This window comes from Pundamilia nyererei, unplaced genomic scaffold (genome assembly GCF_000239375.1).
Source record: "Pundamilia nyererei isolate P.nyererei 1_Seehausen unplaced genomic scaffold, PunNye1.0 scaffold00094, whole genome shotgun sequence".
In the NCBI taxonomy this organism is placed as follows: Eukaryota; Metazoa; Chordata; class Actinopteri; order Cichliformes; family Cichlidae; genus Pundamilia; species Pundamilia nyererei.
Window position 1 is genome coordinate 2046283 of NW_005187495.1, and position 17202 is coordinate 2063484.

General features: G+C 39.7%; 1 protein-coding gene across 6 annotated transcripts in view; it reads right to left on the reverse strand.

The window, feature by feature from the left end:
* Positions 1–17202, reverse strand: part of zranb3 (zinc finger, RAN-binding domain containing 3) — a 120103-nt gene that overhangs the window by 86244 nt on the left and 16657 nt on the right. For all 6 annotated transcript variants that reach the window (XM_005739865.1, XM_005739863.1, XM_013912602.1 and 3 more), the window contains exons 3-7: positions 15874–15892; positions 15430–15608; positions 10762–10993; positions 6001–6086; positions 3466–3637 (exon numbers count right to left, since the gene is read on the reverse strand). In XM_005739865.1, coding sequence (XP_005739922.1) covers positions 3466–3637; positions 6001–6086; positions 10762–10993; positions 15430–15608; positions 15874–15892 — 688 coding nt within the window. The remainder of the gene's footprint in view (positions 1–3465; positions 3638–6000; positions 6087–10761; positions 10994–15429; positions 15609–15873; positions 15893–17202) is intronic.

Consider the following 17202-nt stretch of genomic DNA (forward strand, 5'->3'; position numbering starts at 1 on the left):
CACACACACACACACACACACACACACACACACACACACACAACCAGGCATTACATTATGAAGCATTTAACAAAGGGTTAAGGGGTTATGCAGCCACACATGCAACAAACTGTGATGCTCTGTGTATTCTCACACTTTTCTATTAGAACCAGCGTTACAGTTTTCTGATGCATCCAACCACACAGGCCAGCCTTTGGTCCTCACCCCACATGCATCAATGAGCCTAGGCCCCATGACGCTGTCACTGGTTCATCACCGTTCCTTCACTTTTGATAGATACTGACCACTGCAGACTGGCAACACCCCACAAAAGCTGCAGTTTTTGAGAACTAGCCATCTACCCATCACAGTCTGGCTCCATGTCAAACTGGCCCAAATCCTTACGGTTGCCCATCTTTCCTGCTTCTAACACTCCCTAATATGTCCCACCCACGAACAGGTGCCATGATGAAGAGATTATCAGTTATTCATTTCACCTGTCAGTGGTCATAATCTTATCCCTGCTCAGTATATATCATTTAGTGTTTAATAGTGATGGTCATATGAAAGTGTATCTGACATCATCAAGGAGGATCACATGGCTTCTCTCTTCTTTAACCAAAGGCGTATACTGTACTATAGAACACGATTGATGGGTTAGCACGCTATGCTAAGCTGCAAATCAAGTTCTCAGTAATTTCTCAAAACTTATTCTGAACACAGAACTGTCTGTAGCAGGTTATGTTCAGAGCTTTGACTTAAATCATCTGGAAACAACACTTTCACAGACTTTTTTTATTTACAGTAAGCTCTAAGTGCTATATATATTATCTGCTGCAGGAATACATTTTATACAAGGAACCTAATGAGCCATATCGTACTGATAAAACCAAATGAATCCCAGCTGTAAAGTTGAAGCAGTGCAAACTGTGTGTCACATTTTCACTGGAATTTGTATGGATCCAGTTGGTCATGCAGAAATGTTTTTAATGTTTGATCCTCATCCTGCTAAGTCTCCTCTTCGCTGCTCAAACTGCAGCTAACAGAGGTCAGATTAGAAAACGGATCGTTATGATCTTGAGGCTATTTATTGCCAAAAATTTCCAATCAAACACTTCATCTCACTTTGATCTGGCAACAAGTCTCGTTCGTTAGGTTATGGGGCAGAGTCACACTTGAAACACTGAGTAATATTTAATGTTGAAATGTGTCTCGCTTTAGAAAGTTTCTAATGTGCTGATGTGATGTTAGAAATAAACAGCAGCACAGAGAGCACATCGAGCAACAATGTAACATATTTATTTTACTGATGATGCACGATGAACATTAATTGACAAAACAAAAACATTCTGCAGCTCTTGTGCATCTTAATATAAAGTCTCTGACTCTGACGGGAGTAGCTGGTGCTCACTGCATGAATAACCGACATACACGCACGCTGAAGCAGAAAGCCTGGCCTAACAGAGGAAGTTGATAAACATCACAATGATGTCATTTACTCGGGTTTAGGTTTTGTTGAGTATCTAAAATGGAAGTGTGAAGTTGGTAGTGATGTAATGCAATGGCTGAGGTGGAAGTGGCAGAGTTGAAGATGCTAGGTTTTGGAGTGCATCAGAGGGACAGCTCAGTATGAGCATTTTGGACCAGGCAGGAGGAAGACCTCAGAGTGGATGCAGTGAAGGGGCGTATGCAGAGGGTTTGGATAACAGAGGACAATAGCAGGGATAGAATGATATGGAGGCAGACGATCTGCTTTGGCAAGCCCTAAAGGGAGAAGGCAAGAGAAGAAGACGAAGAAGCTTCAACATCTGATATGTTGTTTTTGTGTTATTTCCAAATAAATACAGATTTTAGATGGATTTCAAATCAGGTGATTATGCTTTCATTTTATACAGCCTTCCAGCTTTTCTGAAAACAAACTGAATGATAGAAAATGTAACAAAAGCCTCTCAGTGGATGTTTCTGAGTGTGTGCTGCTGTGGGTGCTTCCAGTTGGAAACTAACTACTGGTAATCCTTGACCTCAGTGACCTATGCATAGAGCAGAGGAGACACACTAACTTGCGCACAAGCCGGGCCAAAGCCATATTGGCATTCACGTGTACATTCACATGGATCCAGTGCGGCGTGGGAGGCAGAAACCGCAACTACAACTTTGGGGAAGCTAAAAGAGATCCAAACACCTACACACAAAACATGACATTTACTCTACAAATACCCTGGTATCTTCTATATGATGGAGGAAAAATAGCAAGCACACAGAGACCTCACTGCTAAGCTTAGACTAACAGAGAGTTATTTAATCTTAAAGGAGTAACAGGCATTTTTCTCTGAGAAAGAAATAACCAGGTGACTGAACCAACCCATATGGAAAAGATATATATAAATCTTATAAAGTTTTTACCTGTCTTGTATGAAACTTGTATGAAAAGCATACAGGAGTGAAAACACATATAAGATCCCTTGAAAAATTATATGATGAAACTTGTATGTTTTATATACTTACTAAAAAAATATATGAAAGTAATGAGAAAGTGGCCACTTTCACGAGTAAATCATGTAAGCCTTATATGATTTATATATGATTTACTCATGCAAGTGGCCACTTTCATGAGCAAATCATATATGTTTTTACTATTTCTTTTCCATATGGGAAGTGCAGCAGTACAGCTCCTCACAGTGAGGCCAAAGGAGACTGATTAACTGAGGAACTGTGCTTAATTATTAGTTAATCTGTTCATTGTTTGTCTATAAAATATCAGGAAATTGCACAAAGTGACCTCATCTACATGCTGGTTTTGTAAAACCATAAACTTGCAAATATTCCGTTTGCTATAATAAACACGTGAAAATATTTGTTTTTATTCAGCAGAAATCTCTCACACTTTTTTCAGAGGTTTTCTCACATGACCCTCTTCGAGTTGGATTCGCCAAACTCGCTTCTGCTCTGCCGATTGTGGGCGAGTTTTATACAAAAGGATACAAGCAGACCTTGACACCGCAGAGCTCTGAAAACAGGACTGATTTAGCTTTGTCAGTAGCTGAAAGAATTAGATAACGTGAATGGAGCTGCCAGCGACGTGTTGCCGCGTGGTTACAGAAACAAAGACATAATGTTTGACCTAAATTTATATTCTAAAAAAACGTCCTTCAAAAGCAACGAGGTCCACGAGTCAGACGGGAGATGTCAAGACTTGCACTGAGCGTTCCAATGACTCAGAGGTGTTGAGAATTTTGAGAAGTTGTCACAATAGATCAATTAAATCAGAACATTTAAAATAAATAATAACTCCACTTTTAAAAAAATCTGGAAACTCTAACTTAACAGGCACTCTTTTTTCTTTTATCTTACAAAATAGAATGCACAGATTATTATCAGCTGACCAAACAACCAGTTCATGATTCATCTGTAGTCCAAATATACTACAGAAACTACACAAATACATATTACTTGTCTTCACATGTGACGTGCGTCACCCACGTCTACCTTTGCAGCTTCCTTGGGCAGGTCAAAGGGGATACGTTGGCGGATTTTGGGGGGCAGCTGACTGAGCACATCAGCTTTGAGACGACGGATCATGATCTGACTCAGCCGCTGGTGCAGCTCATCCAAGTTGGACGCCCCGCGACAGTCCCACTGCCTGCGAGGCCCAAAATACCTGTGAGAGAATAAATAAGTGATGAAGTTGTGCCTGCTAACTTTTTTATACATACACCTCTAACTGAGATGCACTTCCCAAGAAACCACACTTATTTACTTGCAGCAGTGCCTTGAAGGAATAGTTAAACATTTAAACATTCCCACCTGGGAGCTGCCCAGCACTAGAACAGCCTTCCATCGTTTACTGTTAAGCAGCTCTGTTGGAGCAGTTGGGGAATCTTTTTTTTTTGCCTTTTTGCTTAAGGGCACTTTGCAAAGCAGGAAACTATTTTGCCTAATGGCCACAGCAGCAGGTTTATTCCAAAACTCACGGGCAACTTTCACAATTCATCAGCCAAATGGACTTTTAGAATAGAACTGGCCCCCCACACAAAGGCTGGTTATCTGCCATATTGGCTGGAAGTGTGGACAAACTTAACAAGGCACTGCCAAAATTGGCTGTTTCACACTTCTCTGTTTAAAGCTGTAATTGGTGTAGGATGGGAAACTAACTCATTCTTTCTAAAATAATGTTTCCCCCTTGTGTGCAGATTTGAACCAGCATCTCTCCAGCTGCAGTGCTGTTTTTCCTTTCACCTCTGCTGCTGCCGTTTCCCACAGCAACCTCAACTTTATGTAAGAAACAAGAAGGGAAGATTGCACTCAGATGGCACCGCCTTGCACTCCTCTGAGTGTGCGTGAGAGAGTGCATACGTGTGACTTAGAACGGCATTCCCCAGCCACACCAAGCGCTCTTAGACACAAAGCATAATATTTAATGGCGCCAAGCCATTCCCTGACCGAGCTGCTGACTTTGATGGACATCCAAAACAATGCATTTGATGTGTTTGTTCACACATGTAACCAATCATCACTGTAAACTGGCAGCCAGTTGGCATTTAGCGCTTGGCTTCAGTTGCAGTCTGGCTTTGACAACAAACCATCAACTCAGCAGCACCACCAATCCAGGCTCAGGTATAGGCCGGCTTATCCCAGCAGACACAATTAAATGGTAGGTGAGAAGGACTGAAACTGTGCTAATTCCACAGAACTGCAGATAAACAGTGAATGAGTACACTTCAATCTGGTGATAGTGGACTTAAATGCAGGCACAGTAAGATAGGTTCAAAAGGTGCGGATTCAATAACATCTGATTTGTGTCAATCAATTTTCATCAATGTACAGTTACCACCGTAAATGAGTTGTATGCCTCCACCATCAATCAGGTTGCACTTCATTTCTACGCCTGTCCAAACTAAATAAAGCAAAGACTTTGATTTAAGGAATTTAATTAAAGATTTTTTAAAGATTAGTGCCACAAATTCAGTTTCTGGTTTCTGACCCAACATAAAACGTGCTCACAATCGTCCCTTCTGTTCCTGAATAATAGTGTTGAATAATGGCCAAAGAAATGGTAGCCCTGAATATTACAAATTCACTGTGCACGTGGTTTAAATAGCACTACTTCACTATGCTATGCGTGTGAAATTTCCTGGCAGGTCACAAAAATGGTTAAAAAGGTCACAGAGACTTTTATGACCACCCATCTCCAAAACCTGATCAGCTCATCCTGTCTGAGTAAACGTCAAATTTGAAATATCCTTTTAAGGAGCTGCAGAGAGATCAAGACCCAAAACCCTGTACCTGAATATGTTTTAATTTTTCTGTTGAACATATGTTTTCAGATACACCACACAACCTCAATTCTACAAAAGGTTAGAGATATGCTAACCCAACACCTGTGTGTCTCATTTTCACTGTGTGGTATGGAAGATGTGGCAGTTCTACTTAAATTGAACATAAATATAGCTTTCAGCGTCGCTAACGCTTCTATCCCTAGATGTCGAGGCATAGAAATGTGCGTGATACCATGCGGAGTAATACTAGGTTAAAACAGGCAAATCAATACGACAATAATGCTTCCCAATTTCAATATTAAAATTGTTGTGGAGTGTATGCTGTGAAGAGAAATCTAAGAGCCGGAACACTTTTAGCTTAGCCTAGCATAAAAAAACAAACGAACAAAAAAAAACCAATAGGTAGCTATTTTCTCTCTCTCACTCACACACACACACACACACACACACTTTTCACATATTATTTTGTGCTTCAGTGTTTGTACTTTTAACTGTTCCAGTGTCAGGCTATCTATTTACTCTAGCTTCCTGTCTTTATGCTTTGCTAAGCTAACACTCTCCTAGCTCTAGGTACTATTAATATCATGTTCTTGGGTAATACTCTGGACGATATAAACAAAGTGCATTTGAATAACAAAAATGCTGACATAACACACAAATACAGTTATATAAAATGTAAACTAGCATTGCGGTTCATGTTAATAGGAACAACAATAAAATATGCAGAAATTTAGAAAAATGTCACCTGTAATGGGCATTGCAGTATTTTTTGGCATAGTCAGTCCAGGTTCCGAACCTCTTGGGATAAAGGGCGTCAATTTGCATGAATAGCTGTAAAATACACAAACAGGTAAGGAGCCTTAAATACAATTTTTAATAAAACCATGGATTAATTCATAGAAATATCCGTGAGAGTGTTCATGTCTGTATGGGGGAAAGAGATAGAGAACTGAAACAAACTGAAGAGAGTGTGTGATATCTCACTGTCTGATTTCTGAACGAATCTCTTTGTAACGCCAATGATCTTCTCATTGCTTGCATAGTTTATCTTATCATACAGTTTCTTTCTAACAATCTTCATCTTTTTATTTAAAGAAATGAAGCATAAAAATGGGGGTTTTAGTACAGCTACACTGATGTGACTATGGAATCTATAAAAGTAGATGTAACTGTTGTGATATTGGTTTTTGAAGTCTCGAGTTGAGCATTTGGCTTCTGATGTGTTGATGTTTTTTTTAAACCAGATGTCAAAAGAGAAGGAGTGGATGTGACTGAGAATCCAAGGGCACTGCATCCTAATACGTAGCAACTTGCTTTATGCTCCATTTTCTCCTACATGGGACTATAATTTACGAAAATGAACACTGATGTTTTAAAGAAGACTTGAAACTAGTGATTGAGATTATACACTACTTTGGAAAATCCTAACTGAGATTATAAACAAAGGGAAAAGTAAGATAGCTTTCCCATAGACTTCTAAAACCTCAGACTGTTTAGGAGCCAGTAGAACTGCCCCCTGCTGGCCATTACAAAGAATGCAAATGTAGGACACATCTGCACTGCCTTTACTTTTTAGACACAGATCCTGCATCCACTTCTTTTACATAGTCTATGAAAATGACCAGTAGCTCGACTGTAGTACTATTTAACTGACATTAGTAGTTAAGCAAGGTGACCAGCTGCCGGGTCTAACTTTTAACTCTTATAAAGAAAAGTAAAGCAAACACAGTCCCCTGATTTAGCATGTATGTATCCTTGAAACTGCTGGCTGTTTTAGTTCCCACCTTTTCGCTTTTGCACAAAGTAGCATGAGCTTTTTTTAGCTTTAAACAGAGACCTTACCAGAGCTCATGATTAGTCTACTGTCATGAAGTACATCTTCTCTGTAGCTTACCCAAGGTCCTGCTGTCCTTCGCCTAGTTTACCAGCGCTGCATTGTGCAACTGTGTGGTTATTTGTGTCAGCACCAATTAACCAGGTCAAACCGCTGTGCAGTCTAACAAGGTGAAGAAAATGAAACGGATTTGAAATTTTAAGGATGTGGACACAGTCGACTTACTCCAATTAAACAGCTCCTGGCATAAAGATTTTCAAAAGATCTTTGCTTTGCTTGATGTCGCAAGACAAAAGACAAGCTGCTGCTGTCTGTCTTCAGTGGACGTATGTGACTGCAGGTAAAGAGCGTGTTTATATCACAGGTTGCAACAAAGCTCACAGAATATTCACGTGATGTGTATGTGTAAGTGTGTGTGCAAACATCAAGGCTGCTGTTTGAATGCACACCATCCCTGTCAGTTTTCCAGTATATGCAGCAATTTCTCAAGTAATGACAGTTAATCGTCAGCAGCTACACTGACGAGCCTTATTCTAAATTCAGCACTTGTTCACCGGGAGCTTTGCATCCCCCCTCACGCCACTGATATAATAGGTGGGAGGAATGAGGGCACATCATGAACGGTGCAGCATGCCCTGAGCTGTGTGCTAACTCGATGTCAGAGCCACAGTGAGTAATGATGGCAGTGAGGAGACTGGCACAGAGGCAGGGACAGGGCTTATCAGGTTTATGCTGTGGATGATAAAATGTTATATTCAGTTTCAGATTCTAGTGGCAGGGAGAAGGAAGGAGAGATGATATCTAAAAACTAACCTCACCACTGCAGGCGGGCAATGGCAAAGACAGGATAGCATGTGTCACGCACACACACGCCGAAGTCTATAACACACATGCGCGTGCACTTTTTCGATGATACACCTTCTCGAGATTACTTGCGAGTACTAACTTTACTTCGTTTTGGAATTAATTATCCGCCTGAATTTCATCAGTTAATTATCATGATCGGGTCTAGGCAATAATTAAGTTTCCCTCAAAGCAACGTGGCAGTTAGATGACAGTGCGAGCCAAGCAGAGTCCCGCATAAATAGTTTAGCATATATTAGTCAGGAGGTTGATTATTAGCTCACTGATAATGAAGCTTCTATATATGAACTGCTAAATATTTATATATGAAGCCTCTTTGATAGGAATTTATTAGAAATAATGTTGGTAATATTTTATATTATTTCTTCAACACATCAAATGAAAAATAAGCAATGAATTGATTCTACTAACAAGTGTGTGTGTGTGTGTGTGTGTGTGTGTGTGTGTGTGTGTGTGTGTGTGTGTGTGTGTGTGAGAGAGAATGCTGACATGTCACTCTTTGAACCACAGAGATCGACCTCTTTTGTTGTTCAAAATCTAATATCAGCATCAGTAAGCGAACATGTTCCTTCATTAGTGTAAACACACACACACACACACACACACACACACACACACACACACACAGAGTAATTGAGTCAAATGTGTATTAATCCACAGCTGAAAATAGTCCCCCGTGATACTAACATTTCTTTTCCTTTTAAAACATAAAAACACATTTATTATGTTTTTAAAAACATACAATGTGGAGTAAGCAAGTCTTAGCAATAACAAGTCAATGTAACAAATTTGGGGACTTTAACTGATAATTACTAATAAAATATTAACTAAAAAAAATACTAATATGATGCAATACATTATTTATGTTGAAGATGGAGCAGTTTGGGGTTTTTTTTAAAGTTGGGTAGAGGTTTCAATTTCTGACCGTCTCCTGTTTGGTTTGAGGTGGGTGGGTGTGGCTCAGCTGGAACATAGTGATGTCAGAAATTAAACTGCACCAATAGGCAGAGACCAACACACACACTCCCAGCAAAGCAGATTATCTTTTCTTTTTTTTTCTTTAAATTTGAACTGTATAAATAGTGTCTCTGAATGTTTAATATACTCTTCATCATTGATCTTTTTCAATTTTACAGACAGATGTTTTTCTGGGTCTTTAACCTCCTAGGACCTGGTGTCCACATATGTGGACATCACATTTTGGGACGTCTAGACCAAAATACTTAATTTTTCTCTACAAGGGCCTGATATGCACTCAAGAGGACATTATGCTGCCACTGTTCTATCAAAATTTGAAACAAATGTCCTCATATGTGGATCTCATCTTTCTCAAAAACAAAAGTTAGGTTAAAAAAAAATCTGGTAATTCTTTGTTTTTACATTATTTAGGTCCCAATCAGCCCAAATAGCAAAGAAAAATTAAAAATGCATGCCATGAAAGAGCTCGGGTCTTAGGCGGTGCCTCTTCTTAGTTTCTCCACTGTGGTGTCATTTAACATATCCTTTACATAAATGTGCAGAGCACTTTGGAAACCTGTTTAGAAGAAAAGACCTTAATAAATAAAGTTGTAATGTTTTTAATATGCAGCACAGACATTCGGGTGGGAAAAAAAAAACTTAAATAAGATACACCGCAGGTTACGAATAATTATGGGGCCTCTGTGTATGTGCGTGGGTGGGTGCGTGTGGTTGTGTGTGCACTGAAGGAAACAGCTATCACAATTAGGCTGTTCTGTACGGTGTGCTAAAACAAATTATTCTTAAATGTTGCACTGAAATTGCAAAAAGGAAGGAAAAAAGGGGTAAAATCTTTACAGAAGATGATGAGAATTAGCTAATAAACACATGAACTTTCATCAATTATTCATTAAGCCAACATCATGACTATTTAAGCAACACAAACACAGTAAAAGCTAAGAGTTACTCTGCTCCCGAAGCTGCAGAAGATGACTGGAAGAATTGTGGGAAGTTTAAAATGCCTAAACACACAGCTGTATCGGAGTACAGCGGGCACACGGTGTTTGTTATTGATACTGTATTGTCTCTTCACATTGAGACGGTGAAAGGATTTTCTATTCACGACGTCTTCTTCATCTTCCTTAGCTGCAGTGATGGAATATGGCTGTAATCTACAGCTTCAATATAACATATATAAAAACGATATAATAAATCATTATGGAGAGGGGATTGGCTCAGCCGCTCTCCAAACACCATTGTCCTGTGAACAGCCCTTCTTATTGTCTTGAAATTCAATAGTCCCCCCCTCCTCCTGTGCGTTTCTTTTTATTACTTGTCTCATTTATTGCGGTGCAGTGTCTCTTCATATCGGGCTTTGTAAATGAAGTTTTTGCAACAAAGGTTATTGAAATAAGACCACGGGATCCTGGAGGATAAGTGACGCCGGAGAGAGTTAATTGGCTTTTTGAATGTCGGATCCGAGCGTAGCCTGCTCTAGAGCAAGTTACCATGGCGATCTACCTGCGCTGCACAGTGGAGCACCTTTGTGAGCAGCTAGAGCTGAGCCCCGAGCTGGCCTGCTAATCTCTCCTCACAAGTGTGGGCTCAGGATTCCTTTATAAAAATCCATCTGTTCCAAATCTACCGAATGCAGCCTTCTCTATTTAGCCACACTGCTCCCTCCTCTTCAGCTCTGTGTTTAATTTTTCATTAAAAATTCAAAGCGGGGTTTGAAGGAACTTTGAATCTGCCGTGTCATTTGGTGAGAAAACAAAACAGCTTACTCCAGTTAAATTTGTATCCTTTCCCCCTGAGGCGTCATTAAATTACCATTTAATCAAGTTTTATTACCTCCTCAGGTCGACCCAGAGCAGGGGTACCGGTGAGCAGGATGGCGCGCTTGGCGCTCTGAATGAGAGGAACGAGAATCTTCGTCCGCGCTGCGTTCCTGGATTTGAGATAATGCGACTCGTCCACCACCACCACGGCAAACCTTTGCCCGCTCAGTGCCTCCACCAGGGGGCGTGCATCTGTGGTGAGTAGGCCATAGCCCAGGACGGTCACTTTACTGCTACCAATGCCACTGAAAGGATAAAGCACACACATAAAAGACCAATAAAAAGAGTCACTTCTTTTAATGGTTTTCGTTAAACCAGTAGTGTGAAACCAATACAATAATGGGAGACAGAGATAGCTAACAATAGCCAAAGTAAAACGGGTAAAACCAGTGAACTTTAGATTCAAAATGAATAATGTGTTTATTACAATGTGTATCTGTAAACTACCTGTGATTGTGACACAAGAAACAAGAATATTATCAGGTTTCTATGGTTACAGTGAAACTAGTAACTCTGTGCTTGCTGTTTGTGCTTTTTCAATGATTGCTGTGTAACTGTTTTATTGACAATAAGCCTCATAAAAAGACCAAAACCAACAGTCTGTTATACCTTCTCATTGCTTAGAAATAGCCCAGAATTTATCCTTTTTAAAAAATGTTTTTTATAAAAAAAAGTTTATTTTAAAAAATGCTCCAAAATCTTAGTAACTGACTTTTTGTATATGTGGACGGGCTAAAGGCTAACTAACAACTGACTGTACATTGTAGCCTCTAAAAGCTAATGAAAGCTTTAAGCTTGGGCCACATGATCTAAATTGTATTTAGTTAAAGATTTCCTCAAGTAGCTTCAGATGAAAGAGCTACAAAGTAAGAGCCAAAGATACATTTAGCATTTATATTGGAGCGTCAAACATTTGAGGATTAGTATCCAAATATTTTACTTAAGTGTTATATATAAGATTGTGTCCAATTATTAGCACGACAGGTTTAAATCAAAAGTGTTGTAGCACCTGTCAAGAGTATTTCTGTATGGATTAGATATGATTTCTGAGCCTTCCTCTCAAACCTACTGCATCCATAAGTGAAAGTAATTCTACAATGAAAAATAACAGACACGTAGTTTTTTAAGGCTTGTTAAACTCCTAAAACATGTCTGTACTACAGGTTTTAACAAAAGGAAATTATTTATTATTTGGGGAGTTTTGCAACTGTTTAGCCACAATATAATGTGTGTAAAAAAAACACACGTGTCACTCGCTGTTTTTAGCTGTATGGTACAAATAAAATATGATGTTTTTGACCTTGGATACACCAACAGTACTTATTAATTTATTTATCTAGTGCCAATTTATGGGTGATTTTCATGGAGTTTGTTGGCGATGAGTATATCACTGTAGCTTTTGAAGAAGCCCCCTTTAAAAGTAGTAAACGTGTAGTTTACAGCTTACAGTCAGGATTGTATACACACTCGACACCTGCTTAAATGTTCGGGTGTTATTGACTTGGCAACTGAGCCCTTAAGGTAAAGCAAACCAAGCTGTTTAAAAGAGCCTATGGACTTAAATACGTGTCAACACACACACACACACACACACGCACACACACACACACACACACACACACACACACACACACACACACACACACACCTTTCATCCATCTCCTTTTTTACGGCTTCATAGCAATTTCTATATTTTTCAGCTATGGTATGTGCAGCTCTGACACGGGTACACAGGCACAGATAAACAAACAAACACACAGGCGACATTCAGCTGCATGAAACTCAATAATGATCTCTGAGAAATCAAAAACATTTCCAGCATCTGTCAAGCTTTAATTCTTTGACTTCGCCACACACGCAGGCGCTCACAGACACACATTTCCAAGCTGAAATAAACCTAAGGTGCCATTCATGTTCTACAAAGGCACAAGTGAGTCAAAATACCGAGAGGAGGTGCTGCATAATTTTTTCTTGCCTCCTCGTTCAGTCATTAACACATCCAGTTCAAGGACACGTTTTCCCCAGAAGGCTTTCACAACCTCTTTGCACCTCATCTGTGATGCTGGGAGTGTCCCTGTCCCCCCCCCATCTAATCCAAGTCACAAATATAGAAAGTTTATGTCATTCAAAAATTAGAAAGAAAAAAAAACTAGGGGAAAGTTGAGAAGATGAAAAAGTAGATGTTTTCTAAGCTTACATGCAACATTAATCCACAATACAGAAACCTGAATCAGTGCAAACAAAATGAAGCACGTTCCAGCACCAGCATTTTTCCTTCCTGCGTGGGAAAAAATAAATAAATAAAATAAATGCAGCTCTTGTTCAATATCGCAGACGTCGCCTTGACATGATTTGTCTGTCAGTGCTGTCAAACATCGGCCCCTGCTGGCTCTTGACACCAGGGGACACTTTGAGATTAATTTATCGTGCCCAGCTTTGCAGTCTATCACGCTGCCTCCGCTTCACACAGTGTGACCGTGAACGTTCGCGCTTTTATTACGTCTTTTTAGAGTAAATGATTAGCAGAGGGCCGGAGAGAAGAAGTCGTAACAAGAGATGTTAGATGCTGCTGTGCAGCTTACTGTAAGGGCAACGACGCTTTAAATTCAAGTAATGGCTGCCGCCGTCCACTCGCACAATATTTTGCATGGATATTATAAGTACTGAAGTAACCCTGAGTGAGCTTCTACACAGGAAAACCAAAGTTATCGGTGGAAACATGATTAGTTTACCATTAAATGTATTAGCAGCAGACATTCTTTTTTTGGGGGGCTTGAAACCAGAGAATTGATTATATTCTATAAAATCAAACTACAAGTCTTTCTTTTAGAGTTACTTACATGTGTTAAAAAAGGAAGGAAACAGCTGCCCAAAATTCCTGTGTATGTTCTATCAAAGGATTATCAGCCGAAGCTGAACTAAAGTCAGGCCGTACCTTCATGCAGTACCACTTTGTGCCACAGCATGGTGTATTGAGTCAATATATTTAACCAGTCAAGCGTAATGTTTGCTTATAAATGTATTGTGCAATTTAATTAAAAAAAATAAAAAAACTCACACCTATGGTGTCAAGAACTCACAAACTCTCATGTATCGAATATGATACACTTGGCGTTACAGGGTTCAAAAACAGTACCTTTAAGTACCTTTATGTGATTTTTAAGCCAGTATCGACCTTCCCTTCTGCAACGCTCTGTAAACGAGACAACATCGAATAATGTGCACGCTATCTATCAATTCACCATCTATCCAGAACTTCACAACCACGGCAGCAGTAATGTGCAGTTTGATGTTACAAACCGCTGCTTTAATAATAAGCCGTTAAGCTACTGTGGTCTTTGTCATTGTGACAATATTAGCCTTTCATTTTAGGGGTGCAACGATACTCGTATCGATATTGAACCGTTCGATACAGTGCTTTCGGTTCGGTACGCATATGTATCGAACAATACAAAACTTTTTATTTATTTTATCAACTTTTCTTCTGACGATGATGTCTGTGTTGAGCGCTTAGTGGAACTGCGTTCGACTACTCCGCCTAGGCTGCACTGTGGAGTGCAGATCCACTGAGCGCAGCGCAAGCTAGCAAGACAGAAGCTAAGCTCGTTGCAACATGGCAACTGCCTCAACGCTACCCGAAATTGAACCTCCCCCACCCTCATTCAGATCTGGCGTTTGGTACTATCTTGGTTTTCATGTGAAGCATGACCCTGATGGTAACCGCGTCATGGACAAAAGTAAAACAATATGTCGGATGTGCCACGCAATGCTCAATTTGTGGGAACTATTGCGTTAGCACAGTTAGCTTGTTAACACACATTTACTCCGATATCATCCTAGTGCAAAGACAAGTGGAAGCAGACAAAAACAACAAGCACGCATGCTACAAACTTTACCCGAGTCATTTAGACAGCTGTTAGCACATGATTCTCCTTATGGGGACCTGATATGTTTAATATGCTGCTGAGAATATAGCCCAGAAGAAGCGGATAGTATAGCTTTTATTTTGGAAAGAGCCATTTCTCTGTAATAAACTCTCTTTTCCAAAGATGAGTGATTTCTCCAACAGATAGATTTATTATTTTATTACTTTGTTGTTTCAGCAACATTAAATTTAAAAACTGTACTTTTGAGTTAAAATATATATTTATAATTTTAATAAATGACAAATTAAAAAGGCATGAACATTTTTTTGTATCGAAAAAATATCGAACCGTGACACCAAAGTACCGAACCGAACCATGAATTTTGTGTATCGTTGCACCCCTATTTCATTTGGAGTAGAACAAATTTGAATTTGCTTATTCTATATTTAGGAGATCATTCAACTTGATCTTAAAAATACATTTTAATAAGGACCTGCTCCACCTGTTGAGCAGTATTTGTGAACAGTTGGGAGCATTTAAGAATTAAGAGAGAGAGATGAGCCTTCAGGATGTGGTGGAGACCAAAAATAGACAGAAACTCAATTTGATTTCTAATTTTGCTGTTAAATGTAAACAAGCAGCTATTGTGTTTAGAGCTTTAGTTTAATAAAACAGTCAAACCAGCTTTAAGAACGTCAGAAGAGTCAAAACCAAAATTTAGTCCCAGTAAAACCAGACACTAAGAAGCTGACATGAGTATGGAGGTGATTTTTAGGGATGAAGGTCAAACGGGGTAATGTGGTGCGATGACCTACATGGTGTGGCTCTTGTTCTCCACCAAATTGATGTCTCCAGGCTGCAGCTCGGGGATCCACCTCTCCAGCTCTTCGATCCAGGGGTACTTGAGGGACGAGGGCACCACCACCAGGAGGGGCCACTCCTGCCTGAAGGTGTACGCCACTGCGATGGCCTGCACGGTCTTCCCGAGACCCATCTGGGCCCACCAAACAACAACACATGGCGAATGGGGAGAAAAACAAGTCAATTGTGCACTGACTCTGTGGCAAATTGCATATGACGGCTGAGCTGATGTGAGGCCCAAGAGTAATAAGGTCTCAGAATGATTCTAGTGTCAAAACCGATTAAGCACGTGGGAGTGCAGCAGAGGGCTGACAAATTAATTTGGAAGGCATGCAGCAAACTCTCAGGTTCTTTTTTTTGGAAAATAGATTTCCTGAGCCAGCGTTGTGTGTGCTTACCTCATCGGCAATCATACATCTGTAAAACAAAAGGAAAAACTTTATCAGACAGGTTTCACACTTTGTAGAGAAGGTAATGGCTTCTATATATGACAGACGTTATAGTTTACATATAAAGACATCAGGTCCTCCAACTAGAGAGAATCATTACAGAAGCCTTAATAACCTGCAGTCACACCCCAACGTCTCAGACTTTTGTGGGTCATGTACACAAAGTAAAAGTTAACATAAACCAACAGCAAGGATTTCTGGACATACAACAAAACTAAAACTACTAATGTACGTCTGCAGGACTTCTTGCTATTCAATATTTATGTTGTTGTTTCTGTTGAGTTTGAGATACTGCATCTAATGCAGCAGAGTACCTTTGCAGACCACAATGTTTATGTATTTGGGTTCATTCAGTTCCTAAAAACAACAAAAAAAAAAACCCTCGCTGACTGCTGTAGAAGCCGGTGTTCCACTCTCTGTCTCGTAGGCAGCAACAAATTTAATTCAGGTCAATTCATTGGGGAGAACTTGAGCATTTTTATTTCTATTGAGTAGTGTTATTTGGGATTTATGGTCCCGCATTGGTGCCTGTTTGTCTAACTCTTTGGCTATGCGGGGACAGGGACTGTGGGAATTCAACCAACAGTCCTTCAAAAAGCCAACGGATATGACGATACACGCAAGTAGAATTCTGATTGGTTGAAGAGTTGACTTGAAGAGGAAAATGAGTCATGGAGCATACCCCAAAGGAAAAGAAGCAAGCTCTATACTGTAAGTATATAAATAATAGAAGCCATCAGATCAGTATTTTTTGGTAAAAATGTTGGTATACACCCGCCCCCAACAATATATGGCAAAGTCCCCGACGAATACGGGCACATTATTACTGTAGCACAAATACAACATACGTGATTCATTCCTATATTTTTGCCATCTACTTTACAGTGTAGTACTCACACAGTGTGCGTGAAAATAAGTGCAATGTAAGAGGAAAGCTTTAAAATGTAACCGTTAACATTTAAATGCATTTAAAAAAAGAATACTTCTTTTCCAAACATGAGTGTTACACTACCATCATGGAAGAGCTTTTGGCTCGGTACATTCTCGGGGAGAATGCAGCATTATGACTAACAAGAGCTGAAAAAAATAATCAATTAATCCCATTAGTCAGTCTACGGAAAATGGGCAGCTGCTATGACAATGAATTAATCATTTAATTATCAATCAAAAATAGCTGATTTACTGGTTGCTTATCATTAGGGTCCTAATGTTGTTTACATCTGAAATCCAAGCTTTTTATGGAGGGGGAGATGAGCCATGACTGAACCTATGAACGCT